Source organism: Octopus sinensis, linkage group LG11, assembly GCF_006345805.1.
Source record: "Octopus sinensis linkage group LG11, ASM634580v1, whole genome shotgun sequence".
Lineage (NCBI taxonomy): Eukaryota > Metazoa > Mollusca > Cephalopoda > Octopoda > Octopodidae > Octopus > Octopus sinensis.
The window spans coordinates 19,957,320-19,974,854 of NC_043007.1; the positions used below are offsets into that span (position 1 = coordinate 19,957,320).

The window sequence follows — 17,535 nt, forward strand, 5'->3', positions numbered from 1 at the left end:
CAATTTGCAACAATGATATGGTTTCGACATAACAGTTGCTCCTGTAAAGCAAATTAAATAAAATTTGGGATTTTGTGAAGGGTCAAAAATAGTAACAAAAACAAGACAGTGTATATATTTATATCATCATCATCATCATCATCATTTAACGTCCGTTTTCCATGCTAGCATGGGTTGGACGGTTCGACTAGGGTCTGGTAAGCCATGGAGGCTGCACCAGGCTCTAGTCTGTTTTGGCAGTGCGGTACTAGCAATGACCTCGCTCGAATCTTTTACACATGCCACCGGCACAGGTGCCAGTAAGGCGACATTGGTAATGATCACACTTGAATGGTGCCCTTTTACGTGCCACTGGCACGGAAGCCAGTTTGCTGCTCTGGCAACGATCACGCTCGGATGATGCTCTTGGCACCCTACTAGCATGGGCACAGGTGCCAGTAAGGTGACGTTGGTAACGATCACGCTCGAATGGTGCCCTTTTACGTGCCACCGGCACGGAAGCCAGTTGGCTGCTAAAACGCATTTAAATGTTAAAAGATCAAACAGTTGTCAACTTTATAAATAACATAGGGTTCTCAGCTTACATCTTTCGTCTTGCAACTCAGGTTAACTGTGACACCATATGCCCTTTCCAAAGCTTGTTTTATGTCAGATACCTACAAACAAAATTAACAATACTATCAGTATAAACGATGGCAAGACCAACAGCAACAACAATAAAAATACAAGAACGAAAGAATAAAGAGTTTTTTTTTTGTTTTTTGTTTGTTTACATCAATGCAAAGATATTTCATTTGTGAAACAAATTTAACCCTTTAGCATTTAATCCGGCCATATCCGGCCCAAATAATCCATCTGTTTTATGTTAAAACTGTCTGGATCCAACCTCTCACACCTACCCTACAATGTCATTTTAAAAATATATAGCCACACCATTTAAATTTTGAAGCTGCAAAATAATATGTGATTAATTCAAAAACAGTATGGATAAATAAGCAATAAATTTCACAAAGAAATCTGAATGCTAAAGGGTTAATTAACTGAACACTAGCAAATGGTTAATTTTTTTTATTTTATTGACCACTGTGAATGATGGCTAGGAATGTCAACCACTGCTTGACTCCATGTCATCATCATCATCATGATCGTTTAATGTCCACCTTCTATATTGGCATGGGTGGGACGGTTTGACAGGAGCCGGCCAGGCAGAGGCCTGCAACAGACTTCTGAGACTGTTTTGGCAGGATTTTTACAGCTGGATGCCCTTCCTAACACCACCTGTCCAGCAGAGTGGACTTTGTGCTTTTTACATAGCACAAGCACAGGTGAGGTCAGTTTTGGAAAGGTTTTTACAGCAGGATGCCCTTCCAAATGCCAACCACTTCACAGTGTGGACTGGATGCTTTCGAAGTGGTCCCTGCACTGACAGGATCACCAAGTACCTTGCAAGACAAAAAAAAAATCTTTTGAAAGGGGAGAGGGTCATTAAAGGAAGCGATCCTGTCAGATGATGAAATTTGCCTCTAAATGTTGATTTCCAATTTTGGCACAAGGCCAGCAAATTCAAGGGCGGTGGGTAAGTCAATTACAGTGACCCTTTTGTTCAACTGGTACTTAGTTTTTATCAACCCTGAAAAGATGAAACACAAACTCAACCCCAGGAAAATTTGAACTCGGAACATAAAGACAGACAAAATACCACTAGGCATTTTACCTAACACAGTAATGGTTCTTCTAGCTGGCTGCTTTAACCCTTTTCATACCAAACCAACTGAAACTGCCTCTGGCTCTGTAGTACAAATGTCTTGTTTTCAAAAGTTTTCAATTAAAATCTTCTGCCAAACCTTAGTCACAATTTATGTTCCTAACTTAATGATAATGAAATTATGTTACTAAATTCTTTGTAATAGTTAAAATTAATTGAAAGAAACACAGAGCATCTCAAAATAAATACTGTAACGAAAGGGTTAAGAAGGAAAATAATCAGCAGAAGACATAAGAGAAGGAGACCTCAATGTGGTCACTCTATTTGCTAGAAATAATAGCCTAAATTTCCTTCAATCCACACCCTTCCAATTACTTCTAATGTGCATCTGCCCAAATGTAGAGGTACGTTTAACCTTTTTGTTACCAACCAGACTGGAACCATCTCTGGATCTGACTAGAAATATCTTATTTTCATAAGTTTTTAATTAAAATCTTCCACCAAACCTTAGTCCTAATTTATGTTCCTAACACTAGTTTAATGATAATGAAGTTATTTTACTAAATTCTTTAAAATTAATTGAAAGAAACCCAGAGCATCTCAACAGAAATATGGGAACCAAAGAATTAGCAAATGATTAATTTAACCCTTTGGATACCAACTTGTCTGAAACTGCCTCTGGCTCTATAGTACAAATATCTTGTTTTCATAAGTTTTGAATTAAAGTCTTGCACCAAATCTTAGTCACAATTAATGTTCCAGACACTAGCTGAATGACAACTAAGTTATTTTACTAAATTCTTTGTTATATTTAAAATTAATTGAAAGAAACTCAGAGCATCTCAACAGAAATATGGAAACAAAGGGGTTAAGGTGCCTCTAAATATAATATGTTATTAGTGTGGCATAATTGCTTCTAATGAACCGGAATGAATAATGAATACTGCTGAAAGTAAATCAAAAGTGAACAATAAGTATTTGTGAGATTGTTGAATATACACGGTTGAGTGAGTTGGAGACCAAAGAACAGAGAACAGAGAAAAACACTGCCATATGTTGGACTATAGAAAGAAAATAGAAATAATTAAAGCAAATGCGATCAAGATGTATTCATGTGGAAACGAGACTGGAAATTCAATCATCTGAATAAACACGTAGAAGAGTATGGTGTTTATGAGCCAGGCTGTGCTGTATATTTATATGTGTATACACACACACACACACACATATATATATATATATACATATATTTATATGTATATAGTTATATATATATATATCTATATGTACATATGTATATAGTTATATATATATATATTATATATATATATATATATATATATATATATATATATATATATATATATATATATATTTATATGTATATGTATATATGTGTGTATGTATATCGCTAGCCACTAAGCCTTTCTCTATTTTCTCTCCCTGTTTATTTCTGTGTTCCTTTCTGTCGAAGAGCGTAGGCTCGAAACGTAAAAGACTTTCTCACTTCCCGAGCGTTAAACTAATACATCTGTTTGTTGTTTACACACGCGTCTTTGTCTTTTGCTTTTTTTTTTTTGTAAATTCTCACTATATAAAGAGGAAGAAGAGGATGTTAGTTCATAGACGGGAAAGCAGCAGTGGCTATGAGAGATGACGGGAGCAACAAGTGGATTGTAATCATCATCAGCAGCAGCACTGCCACCACAACCATCATCACCATCAACACCACCATCACCATCAACACCACCATCACCATAACATCATCATCATCATCACCATTTTAATGACCACAGAATTTATCAAAGAGGATTATCTACATCCTGTCACCACCCCTCACCTGTTCCCCACCCCCACCCCTCATGGCCAGACATGTTTTCATGGAAGACTGGAAAGGAAGGACACTGCTTATATGACAGTGCTTCCTGTATACAACTATCACACGATGTCAAAATAAAGAAACAGTGACACACATACCACACAGAAGCTTCCACACAATTTCCATCTACCAAATCCACTCATAAGGCTTTGGTTGGCCTGGGGATATAGAAGAAGACTCTTGTCCCAGGTGCCATTCAGTGGGACTGAACCCAAGGCCGTATGGTTGGGAAGCCTTTTACCCATGCTGACATGAGTTGGACAGTTTGACAGGAACCAACAAGATAGAGAATTACGGTGAGCTGGCAGAAGCATTAACGCACCAGGAGAAATACTTAGCAGTATTTCATCTGTCTTTACATTCTGAGTTCCAATTCCGCCAAGGTCAACTTTGCCTTTCATCCTTTCGGGGTTGATAAATTAAGTACCAGTGAAACACTGGGGGGGTCGATCTAATTGACTCGCCCCTCCCCCCAAATTTCGGGCCTTGTGCCTAGAGTAGAAAAGAATGTATATGAAGGAAGTGAGCTGGCAGAAACGTTAGCATGCAGGGTGAAATGCTTAGCAGTATTTTGTCTGTCACTACGTCCTGAGTTCAAATTCCGCCGAGGTTGACTTTGCCCTTCATCCCTTCGGGGTCGATTAAATAAATACCAGTTACGCACTGGGGTCGCTGTAATCGACTTAATCCGTTTGTCTGTCCTTGTTTGTCCCCTCTGTGTTTAGCCCATTGTGGGTGGTAAAGAAATACGTATTTCGTCTGTCTTTATGTTCAGAGTTCAAATTCCACCCAGGTCGACTTTGCCTTTCATCCTTTCGGGTCGATAAATTAAGTACCAGTTGCATACTGGGGTAAATCTAATCTACCCGCCCCCCCCGCCAAAAAAAATTTCAGGCCTTGTGCCTAGAGTAGAAAAGAATTACACCGAGCTCCAGTATCTACTTTGATATGATTTTTAATGCTAGGTGAGGGTTTTTTATTGGGGGGGGTTATATTGGCATACATTTATGCAAATTGAAACTAACGGATGCATGAAGAAATATAAAATAAAAATAATAATAATAATAAAAAAATAGGTAACTGATAAAGAAAAACAAGCTATGAATGGGATTGAACCCAGATTCCTCAGTTACCAACCAAAAGCTTTTATTATTTAATCTTGGAAACCACTAACCTTGTACAATTTATCATACGATGGAACAATGTTACTTTTCTTCAGAGCTCTGCAACATAAGGAAACTGTATAAGATCACTTACATTTAAATAGCAATCCCTAAAAATCATAACAAGTCAAAATATTTTCTCAAAAGTGGATGCTTGAGGGATTAACCCTTTCGTTACCAACCCGGCTGAAACTGGCTCTGACTCTGTAGTACAAATGTCTTGTTTTCATAAGTTTTCAATTAAAATCTTCCACCAAACCTTAGTCACAATTTATGTTCCTAACACTAGCTGAATGATAACTAAGTTATTTTACTAAATTCTTTGTTATATGTAGAATAATTGAAAGAAACACAGAGCATCTCAACAGAAATATGGGAACAAAAGGGTTAAAAGCACTCATACTGGTGCCATGTAGAAAGCACTAGTGATGGTGCCACATTAACCCTTTTGATATCAACCCAGCTGAAACCGGCTCTGGCTTTGTAGTACAAATGTCTTGCTTTCATAAGTTTTGAATTAAAATCTTCCACCAAACCTTAGTCACAATTTATGTTCTTAACACTAGCTGAATGATAAACTAAGTTATTTTACTAAATTCTTTGTTATATGTAGAATAATTGATAGAAACACAGAGCATCTCAAAATAAATATGGTAAAGAAAGGGTTAAAACAGTGAGTTTGGATCATAGAAGCTGAAGCAGTCTCAGACAAGTTAGTATCAAAAGGGTTGATTCTCTTCTTCAGATATATTTCCACTGATATTGGCTTTCCTTTAGTGGGTGGATGGGTGGATGGACAGATGGATAGATTGATGTACAGATACCACTATTATCTACCCCAGCACTTCTTCAACTTTTCTAGTTCAGGACCCCATTTTACATCATGAGATTTTTTGCGCCACCCGGAATTCAATATAAAATAAAACATACAAAATCAGAAATATTAAATTTCTAAATATCTCATAGAGATATGTACGCTGGTGGGACGATAGAGTGGTTGTATACTGTCAATTTAATGTGACGGTAGGGGATTACACAACCGCTGTTTAGCCCTAGGAAGCATCGACGCCTCCTGATGGCTTCGACACATTTTTTTTCCCCTTCGTAAATATATAAGGACACAGGAAAAAAAAAGTGTTGAAGCCATTAGGAGGCGTCGATGCTTCCTAGGGCTAAACAGCGGTGGTGTAATCCCCTACTGTCACGTTAAATTGACAGTATACAACCATTCAAAACATACAAATAAATATATAAATCATTTATTTTTTTGCTAAACAAAATAGTTATATTATTCGTCAAGATAAAAGTAGTTTTAGGCTTTGTATGTTTGTGAAATTGTGGAGGCGCAATGTCCCAGTGGTTAGGGCAGCAGACTCGTGGTCGGAGGATCGTGGTTTCGATTCCCAGACCGGGCATTGTGAGTGTTTATTGAGTGAAAACACCTAAAACTCCACGAGGCTCCGGCAGGGGATGGTGGTGAACCCTGCTGTACTCTTTCACCACAACTTTCTCTCGCTCTTTCTTCCTGTTTCTCTTGTACCTGTATTTCAAAGGGCCAGCCTTGTCACACTCTGTGTCACGCTGAATCTCCTTGAGAACTACGTTAAGGGTACACGTGTCTGTGGAGTGCTCAGCCACTTGCACGTTAACATCACGAGCAAGCTGTTCCGTTGATCGTATCAGCTGGGACCCTCATCGTCAAAACCGACGGAGTGCTTCTATTTAAGAGAGCAAAAAGGTAAAAAAGGTATGTTTGTGAAATAACACACAAGTGTTTGAATTTAATTTTTGCAAACCCAAATGGGGTCATGTCCCATAGTTTAAGAAGTACTGATTTACACTAAACCCCAAAAAATAACAGGTTTGTTTTCACATACCGGAAAATGTCGAGTTGGTTGTTCAAATCAAGGGCTTTTTTGAAGTAAGTAGACTCTGGAATCATCATTCCTTGCCTTGCGGCACATTTACCATGCTTCTTCCACTCATGCTTCCTAGAATAAAAGAGAGAAAAAGAGTGAATTCGAAAGACTAAGTCAGTGATTAAAACTTTGTGCTCAAAAACAATCAAATTTCCCTGTAATTCCACCAAACCATCTTAGAAAAGGACATACTCTTTACTCTCTTTTACTTGTTTCAGTCATTTGACTGTGGCCATGCTGGAGCACCGCCTATAGTCGAGCAAATCAACCCCGGGACTTAATCTTTGTAAGCCCAGTACTTATTATATCGGTCTCTTTTGCCGAACCGCTAAGTAACGGGGACGTAAACACACCAGCATCAGTTGTCAAGGGGGACAAACACACACACACACATACATACACACACATATATATATACATATATACGACAGGCTTCTTTCAGTTTCCGTCTACCAAATCCACTCACAAGGCATTGGCCGGCCCGAGGCTATAGCAGAAGACACTTGCCCAAGGTGCCACGCAGTGGGACTGAACCCGGAACCATGTGGTTGGTTAGCAAGCTACTTACCACAAAGCCACTCCTGCGCCTGAAGAATTATGTACATTATTTACATTCGATGGATATTTGTCCTCATCTTGTTTGTTGTCAACACAACGTTTCGGCTGATATACCCTCCAGCCTTCATCAGGTGTCTTGGGGAAATTTCGAACCTGGGTTCTAATTCCTAAGGTATTTTTCGATGTTGTTGTTGTTGCTGTTGCTGCTGCTGTTGTTGTTGTTGTTGTCATTATTCAGGTCACTACCTGGAATCAAACTCGGAATCTTGGGGTCAGTAGCTCGCGCTCTTAACCACTACGACATATGAAGGCTGGAGGGTATATCAGCCGAAACGTTGTGTTAACAACAAGCAAGATGAGGACAAATATCTGTCAAATGTAAATAATGTAAATAATGTTTATTGCTGAATCAGATATAATCAAGCAGACCTTTGATAAATTGTCTTCCAGTCATTACTACTCTGTATTTTATTGAGGCATAGTGTAACTTGGACTATTTTCTTCACCATGAGGAGTGGCTGTGTGGCAAAAGAGACCGATAGAATAAGTACTGGGCTTACAAAGAATAAGTCCCAGGGTCGATTTGCTCGACTAAAGGTGGTGCTCCAGCATGGCCGCAGTCAAATGACTGGAACAAGTAAAAGAGAGATAAAAGAGAGATCTCTTAAATATAGAGCTAAACAACAGCATCGTCTTAATAACTCTAAACCAACTGGAAATATTTCACCAATCATCATCATCATCGTTTAACATCTGTTTTCCGCGCTAGCACAGGTTGGACGGTTCGACCGGGGTCTGGGGAGCCAGGGGCTGCTCCAGGCTCCAGTCTGATCTGGCAGTGTTTCTACAGCTGGATGCCCTTCCTAACGCCAACCACTCCGCAAGTGCAGTGGGTGCTTTTTACGTGCCACCTGCACAGATGCCAGAGGGGTCTGGCATCGGCCACGATTGGTTGGTGCTTTTTATGTGCCACCGGCACAGAAGCCAGTCGAGGCGGTGCTGGCATCGGCCACATTCGGATGGTGCTATTTATGTGCCACCGGCACAGAAGCCATTCGAGGCAGGGCTTTCATCGGCTACAATCGGTTGGTGCTTTTTACGTGCCACTGGCACAGAAGCTAGTTGAGGCGGGGCTGGCATCGGCCACGTTCGGATGGTGCTTTTTATGTGCCACCAGCACAGGTATCACAACTACTGTTTCCATTGATATTTGGTTCGATGTTCATGTACATGCAATAAGTGTGGAATAATACTGTCTTGCCTCTGCTGGGATCAATAGCAGAAAGGTGTATAAGAAACAGACTGGACAATGGATAGAATTCAAGAAGAGCCAGACAAGGATGCTGTGCTGATATAATTAAACATTGCATGTTAGAATATGCAGTATGGTACTTGGTTATATCTCTGGCTCCCATGCCGACAGCACGTAAAAGCACCATCCAAATGTGGTTGATGCCAGCCCCCTTCTGGCCCCTGTGCCAGTTGCACGTAAAAAGCACCCTCTACGCTCTCGGAGTGGTTGGCGTTAGGAAGGGCATCCAGCTGTAGAAACCCTGCCAGATCAGATTGGAGCCTGGTGCAGCCTCCGGGCTTCCCAGACCCCAATCAAACCATCCAACCCATACCAGCATGGAAAACGGACGTTAGACAATGATGATGATGATGGTATATCTTTCTCCTCCACATCATCATCATTGTCATTATTTTCACACCCACTTTTCCATGCTTGCATGGGTCAGATGCAGTTTATTGAAGTAAATTCTCTACAGCTGGATACTCTTCCTGTTGCCAACCCTTACCTATTTCCAAGTAACATAATATTTCCCCATGGCCACACATGTGATATCACACTCACTCTCACATACACAGTTGAGTCAAAAGTTTTTGTATTTCAAGCTTTAATTAATACTAGCAATATCGCCCGGCGTTGCTCGGGTTTGTAAGGGAAATAACTATATAAGCATTTTTAGAGAGTTACTTCCCTTATATAAACCGAGCAAAAAATGCATTAAAAAAACGAAAAAATGATGGTAAATTTTTTTTAAATCGTAGACTCATCGTAGACGAGCGCTAATACCCAGAAGGGCTCGATATGAATCACGACTATAAGATACCCGCTTTTAGTTAAACTGCACTGCAAAATGTGGGAGTAGTTAGGAATCTAAATCGGAGGAGACAGACTCTCACACACACAACTTCAGTTTTATATATAAAGATTTCAAAAAAATTACGCTTGAAAAGCATTTATTCATCAAATATATACCCCATCATATTCTGTTGTCTGTTGCCATGGTTATACCAGAAGCTCAATTCCAAGCTAATACCATTTAGCTGGTTTACAAGCAAAAAGAACCTCCTGCAACCATTTTCAAGTTCATTCATATTATTAAACCTCCGTCCATGTAGGAAATAAGCCATGGCTTGGAGAAAGTGATAACCCGATGGTGCAAGACCAAGACTATAGGCAGAGTGGGTCAACAATTCAAGCCCCTCGGGTTCACAATCGGTCATGTTGGCAATCTGTGTTGAGGCATTGTTATGCTGTAGGAGTACTATTTCTTTACTAGCCACAAGGGGCTAAACACAGAGAGAACAAACAAGGACAGACAAACGGATTACGTCGATCAGATTGAGCCCAGTGTGTAACTGGTACTTAATTTATCGACCCTGAAAGGATGAAAGGCAAAGTCGACCTCGACGGAATTTGAACTCAAAACGTAGTGGCAGACAAAATACCTATTTCTTTTACTACCCACAAGGGGCTAAACATAGAGAGAACAAACAAGGACAGACAAATGGATTAAGTCGAATAGATCGAGCCCAGTGCATAACTGGTACTTAATTTATCGACCCTGAAATGATGAAAGGCAAAGTTGACCTCAGTGGAATTTGAACTCAGAACGTAGCAGCAGACGAAATACCGTTAAGCATTTCACCTGGCATGCTAACGTTTCTGCCAGCTCACCGCCTTTGCCAGCTTGCCGTCATGCTGTAGGAGTGCACACCTTTGATTGACCGGTGCTGCATAGCAGACTTTTAAAACACTGTTAGTGTTCACAGTATAACCATCTGGAACAAACTCAAAATGAAACACCCCCACTTGAAATTCCACCGGGCACAACACAACCGTTTGTTCAAACCACCTTTGTTTCACAAGTTCTGAAGCTTGACCAGAATAACTGGCCTATTTAAGAGTACCCTTCAATCACCGGGCAATGAACTGCGCTTGTGAAGACCTGTTGAGTTAAGTGAAGTCATTGTTGTGGTCAATGACAGTATTGCCTGATTGGCACCCGAACCGGTGACCACGTAAAAAGCACCATTCGAATGTGGTTGATGCCAGTACTGCCTGACTGGCCCTCATGCCAGTGGCATGTAAAAAACACCCACTACACTCTCAGAGTGGTTGGCATTAGGAAGGGCATCAAGCTGTAGAAACTTTGCCAGATCAGATTGGAGCCTGGTGCAACCTTCTGTCTTGCCCATTCTCAGTGAAACCGTCCAACCCATGCCAGCATAGAAAGCGGACGTTAAACGACGACGATGATGATGAAGATGATGATCAGGAGACAAATACCAATGTTCCCATGAGGCAGGCTTGAAAATTCTAGAGGGATCCATCTTTACATATGGTGTTGAGCACTCAAGTGCACTGTTCCTTTGCATGTATCTATACACCCACAAGGCCTTGTTTGGCTTGGGGTTATAGTAAAAGACATTTGCCCAAACGGCCCCATGCAGTGTACCCGAATCTTAAACCATGTGATTGGGAATGAAACTTCATAATCCCACAGACATGGCTGAACTTATATTATGTATATCTGGAGCTAAATTTACAGTTCACATCTAGATATTCGATTATCTATGTGATATACGTCTACTGTATCTGGCCTACAGCTACCCAATAGCTACAACTCAGGTAAAGAAAAATTTGCAACAATTGACATCAGATTACACTAACAGTTAGCAACAACATTTTGGCAATGTCACAATCCATTGACTGAATGTTGCTAAATAATGAAAATCACAGACAATGATAGGCATTCATCATTATCATCATCATTGTTTAACATCTGCTTTCCATGCTGGCATGGGTTGGACGGTTCGACCGGGGTCTGGGAAGCCAGGAGGCTGCACCAGGCTCCAATCTGATCTGGCAGTGTTTCTACAGCTGGATGCCCTTCCTAATGCCAACCACTCCGAGAGTGTAGTGGGTGCTTTTACATGCCACCAGCAACGGAGCCAGTCAGGTGGCACTGGCAACGACCACGCTCAAATGGGGCTTTTTACATACCACTGGCATGGGAGCCAGTCAAGCTGCACTGGCAACGACCATGCTCAAATGGGGCTTTTTACATGCCACCAGCAAGGGAGCCAGTCAGGCGGCACTGGCAACGACCATGCTCAAATGGGGCTTTTTACATGCCACCAGCAAGGGAGCCAGTCAGGCGGCACTGGCAATGACCATGCTCAAATGGGGCTTTTTACATACCACTGGCATGGGAGCCAGTCAGGCTGCACTGGCAACGACCATGCTCAAATGGGGCTTTTTACACACCACCGGCATGGGAGCCAGTCAGGTGGCACTGGCAAAGACTATGCTGAAATGGGGCTTTTTACATACCACCAGCATGGGACCCAGTCAGGCAGCACTGGCAATGACCACACTCGAATGGTATCATTAGAACAAAAACTTACCAAAATTCTTTAGATGGTGAGGAGTAACTTGGCCACTTCTCATTCAACTGACTCTCCATACTCTGCAAATTAAAAAAAAAATAACATCAAATTTTGACACAAGAAATATCAGAGTATTTATTTTATTGAACCCAATAGGCAAAAAAGCAACATTCAATTTGGTGGAATTTGATCTCAGAAGGTAGAAACGGACAAAATACCGCTTAACATTTTGCCCAGGATGCTAACGAGTCTACCAAGCTCACTACCAAAGGTGGGCACTGTTAATCAGTAAGTTACCTTCGTTAACTGTGAATCAGTTAATTCTTTAAAAATGTAACGTTAGTTATTAATAAACAGTTAACATTAATTTTGATTATAGAAAAATAAACAAAAAATCCATTTTTGCTCTAAAAACACCTTTAAAAGTTGCCAAAACTTAAAAAATCCATTAACTTCAATTCAATCGAAGTTAAAGGAAGTTAACCCAAGTTGACTTGAGTGAATGGAAGTTAAATTTAACAGAAGTTAATTAGTCTGATAATGATTTCCGACGTTAAATTAAAAGTCAGATCAATAACGAAAATGTTGACTTTGTTAATTAACGATTAGCAGATTACCAGTTTGGTGCCCAGGTTTACTCACTACCATAATAATAATAATAATAATAATAATAATAATAATAATAATGATGATGATGATGATCATCATCGTCGTTTAACGTCCGTTCTCCATGCTAGCATGGGTTGGACGGTTCGACCGGGGTTCTGGGAAGCCAGAAGGCTGCACCAGGCTCCAGTCTAATTTGGCAATGTTTCTACAGCTGGATGCCCTGGTGATGGTAATGGTGATGATGATGATGATGATGATGATTATGATGATTATGATGATGATAATGATGATGATGATGATGATGATGGTGATGGTGATGATGGTGATGATGATGATGATGATGATGATGATAATGATTATGATGATGATAATGATGGTGATGGTGATGATGATGATGATGATGATGATGGTGATGATGATGATGATGACGACAATAATAATAATAATGATGATGATGATAATAATGATGATGATGATGGTGATGGTGATGATGATGATGACGACGACGATGATGATGATGATGATGATTATGATGATGGTGGTGATGATGATGATGATGATAATGATGATTATGATGATGATAATGATGATGATGATGATGATGATGGTGATGGTGACGACGATGATGATGATGATGATTATGATGATGATTTCAAATTTTTGCACAAGGCCAGCAAGCTTGGGGCGGGGTGAAAAAAGAAAAGAATGTGGAGGCAGAAGAATGAAGTAAGTTGAGTAGGTTTTCAGTATCGTGAGAGGAGAGTGAAAGACAGATACAAGACGGATAGGAATTGGTAAATATGAGTTGGAGGGGGGGGGGGTAATGGGAATGAAGAATGGATGTAGTAGCACAGAGGAGAGGGAGTGATGACTGGCAGCATACAAATGGCAATACAGTTAGGGTTACAGTTAGGGTTAGATTTCTAGTAATTACCTTTATTTTATTGAAATCAAAAGGAGCTCCTCTTGGGCAAAATTGTGGGCTTGAGCCATCTGAATCTGAAGGCCTAAAATAAAGTAGAATAAAAATTAAAATAATAATTGCATTGATTTATATTTCTTACCATGTATGGAGGCGCAATGGCCCAGTGGTTAGGGCAGCGGACTCGCGGTCGTAGGATCGCGGTTTCGATTCCCAGACCGGGCGTTGTGAGTGTTTATTGAGCGAAAACACCTAAAGCTCCACGAGGCTCCAGCAGGGATGGTGGTGATCCCTGCTGTACTCTTTCACCACAACTTTCTCTTACTTCCTGTTTCTGTTGGTCCTGTATTTCAAAGGGCCGGCCCTGTCACTCTCTGTGTCACGCTGAATATCCCCGAGAACTACGTTAAGGGTACACGTGTCTGTGGAGTGTTCAGCCACTTACACATTAATTTCACGAGCAGGCTGTTCCGTTGATTCGGATCAACCGGAACCCTCGTCGTCGTAACCGACGGAGTGCTTCCATCCATTTCTTACCATGTTGAAATAACTTTAATCATTGATCATCCGTCATTAGAGAGACTTTGAACAATAATTTTATACTGAAGCTGTTAGTTCAGCAGGTTATAGCTCTCCCCTGCTGGAAGAACCTTAATGCTTAGCTCTATCTACGACGATTTCATCTCAATCGAAGGAGAGGGGCTTTCCCCGTCCGGGTTGCGGATCCGTGGAATAAGCTGCCGGACGAGATAGTGAAGATGCCGACGACCGCTCAGTTCAAAGTCTGTCTTGACCAGAAATGGCCTGAACTCTTTGTATGACCCTGTACATAACTCCCTGTCCCCCTACATGGCCTTGCTCTGAGAGTGTAGTGGGTGCTTTTACATGCCACCAGCAAGGGAGCCAGTCAGGCGGCACTAGCAACAAAAAACTGCTACTCAGACTTTCATGTTCCCATTAACATTATTTAGCATTTAAACCGGCCATATCCGGCCAAAAGTATTCTGCCTGTTTTATGTTCAAACTGGCCAGATCTGGTCTCTCACACCAACCCTACAATATCGTTTTAAAAATTAACAGCTACCTCATCAAAATCTCAAAGCTACGAGATAATGCATGATTAATTCAAAACAATGTGGATGAAAAAGGATTAACTTTGGCAGAATAATGCGAACACTAAAGGCTTAAACAATGTTAATTAATTAGATGCTAATTTTAATTTAATAACCCAAGCATTCCATAAAATTAATGAAAACCTTAGAAATATTAATGGTAATAGTAATCATCCACCCTCAATTAAGAAATCGTTGACAGATTTACTAAAATGATATTTACAAGAATATACATGTATAACATATGCTTTACATATACAGTATATAAAGATACCAGTAATTATAAAAATATATAACATACAGGAATAGAAATTGGGAAAATATCTTGTATTGATCCCCTCCATTTTCTTATTTCTCTCTCTCTCTCTCTCTCTCTCTCTCTACGTACGACCTGTTCACTGATAAAATTCCTCGCTAGCGAGGAATTTTGTCAGTGAACAGATATCGGTCTCAAAGCGACAAAAATATTTTGACACCGATTAAATTGAAATGTTGAAGTGAATCTAATGGTTTTGTGTGTTTTTAAATGGCTTATAAACACCTTCCACACTGCAATTGCTTGTCTCAGCACATGATTTCAGATCAGGTCACTTGCTATGCAAGTACATCTCCATAATGAAGAAAATTACTTACCATAAACCATGAATTGTCCAAGTATTCCGAGTTGTAAGTTTACGGAGGCAGTAATCGTTCTGAAATAGAGAATATACCGATATAGTAGTAGTGGTTGTGATGGTGTTGGTGGTGGTTGTGGTTGTAGTGGTGGTGGTTGTGGTTGTGGTTGTAGTGGTGGTGCTGGTGACAGAAGCAGTAATAGTATCAATAGTGGTGGTCACTATGAGTATAGGTAGAAGAGCTTTGTCTTTGTAATGGCTGGTTGTTGGTGGTGCAAAGAAAAGAATCATGGAATTTACCAGATTCCGCTTTTTATCTTATTGTTTGGAGCAGCAAGACTTCCAGGACGCTTGGTTGATGTGCAAATGAAGTAGTAAAGCAAACTAGATTTGGCAAACAATAGGAAGAGAGGGAACTATCCTCCTCCTCCTCCTGCTCCTCGTCATCGTCATCATCGTCATCGTCATCGTCATCGTCGTTGTCATCGCCGTCGTCGTCGTCATTTGAACATACACTTTTTTATGCTTGCATGGGTCAGATGGAATCTGTTGAAGTGGATATTCTACAGCCAGACGGCTTTCTTGTCATCAACCATCACCTGTTTCCAAGTAAGGTTAAGAAGATTGGAAACAAAAAGTCACCACTTGCACAATGATGACAACCACTGACAACTTGTCATGCAATACCAAGTCATGGAAACAGTAACATACACACAAACACTTATATGCATACAATTACCAATTTTCTCATATGGTATATTTTTAGACAACTGTACAGAATGTCTTTTACATAAAACCATTGGTAGTCTTTTTCATCCACAAACAAGGTATATATGTGTATGTATGTGTGTGTATATATGTGTGTGTGTATATATATATATATATATATTATATATATATATATATAATATATATATATACATACATATATATATACATACATATATATACATACATATATATATATACATATATATATATACATACATATATATATATATACATACATATATATATACATACATATATATATATATATAATATATATATATATATATATACATACATACATACATACATACATACATACATACATACATACATACATATAATATACATGCATTTATATATATCATCTTAACATGCACTTTTTTTATGCTTGCATGGGTCAGATGGAATCTGTTGAAGTGGATATCCATAGAAATGTCCCCAGATGTCTATGTGAGCATGGAAGACCTCCTCAGTAAAATCAGTACTTGCAACCACTCCAACAACCTCACAGGTAGTATGGATGTGTTTTCACTCTACCCATCTAGACATAGATTTCGCTGTGGAGAAATGCATTGAAATAATCTGTGAGAGTGAAGTTGAGTTCCATGAAGTCAACACAAGGGAACTGGGCCTCTTCCTTAGACTAAGCTACAACAGTGACTATCTAGACGACCATGACCCCTTTAGATTCTGCCCCACCAGATCACAGAGGGGAAGACCACCCACCATCACCTCAGCAGTGAAGAAAAGCACCACAGAGTGCTAGAGTGGCTGGACTGTACCCACCTAAGACCCTGAGAGCAACAACCAGGTGAAAGGAATGGTTGCACATGCAAGAGGGGCCAGTGTAACAACTACCTTGAAGAACCGCAGAGTAAAGTTTGACAGGAAACAATACATGCAGAAAGGCAGTGAGCTGGCAAAAACGTTAGCACGCCGGGCGAAATGCTTAACAGTATTTCGTCTGCCGTTACGTTCTGAGTTCAAATTCCGCCGAGGTCAACTTTGCCTTTCATCCTTTCAGGGTCGATTAAATAAGTACCAGTTATGCACTGGGGTCGATATAATTGACTTAATCTATTTGTCTGTCCTTGTTTGTCCCCTCTGTGTTTAGCCCCTTGTGGGTAGTAAAGATATAGGTATAAAATTGACAAATATCAAGGAGTGATGTTTGTAGAGGCCACAGCGCATGGAGAACTAGCTCGTAGATTTAGGGAAGCCCTGAAGGAGACCAAACTCAACATTAAGATTGTTGAAAAGTCAGGGAACTCCGTCAGATCACAACTATGTAGGACGCACCCTGTGAGAATATCATATGCACCAATGATAACTACATGGTTTGTAGGATTAGCCCTGGCATTAACTGTAGAACTCGAAATGTAGTCTACAGCATAAGATGCATAGAAGGGGCTTGTAAAGACATGAACATGACATACATAGGGGAGACATCTAGGAGTATTGCGGAAAGACTAAATAAACATTTGAGACAATATGACGACAAAAAACAGTCCTCTATACTCTACCAACATGCCAAGGTCCAACATGGAGGGAACCTGGGTCAACTTGACATCCACATTTTACCCAACCACCCAAAGGACCCAAC

At 40.1% G+C, this 17,535-nt stretch overlaps 1 protein-coding gene across 2 annotated transcripts in view; it reads right to left on the reverse strand.

Moving 5' to 3' along the window:
- The window catches only part of LOC115217532 (ribonuclease DdI), a 39,421-nt gene that overhangs the window by 2,435 nt on the left and 19,451 nt on the right, over window positions 1-17,535 (reverse strand). For both annotated transcript variants that reach the window (XM_036507174.1, XM_029787257.2), the window contains exons 4-9: window positions 15,181-15,239; window positions 13,448-13,520; window positions 11,923-11,984; window positions 6,625-6,738; window positions 4,759-4,807; window positions 585-656 (exon numbers count right to left, since the gene is read on the reverse strand). In XM_036507174.1, coding sequence (XP_036363067.1) covers window positions 585-656; window positions 4,759-4,807; window positions 6,625-6,738; window positions 11,923-11,984; window positions 13,448-13,520; window positions 15,181-15,239 — 429 coding nt within the window. The remainder of the gene's footprint in view (window positions 1-584; window positions 657-4,758; window positions 4,808-6,624; window positions 6,739-11,922; window positions 11,985-13,447; window positions 13,521-15,180; window positions 15,240-17,535) is intronic.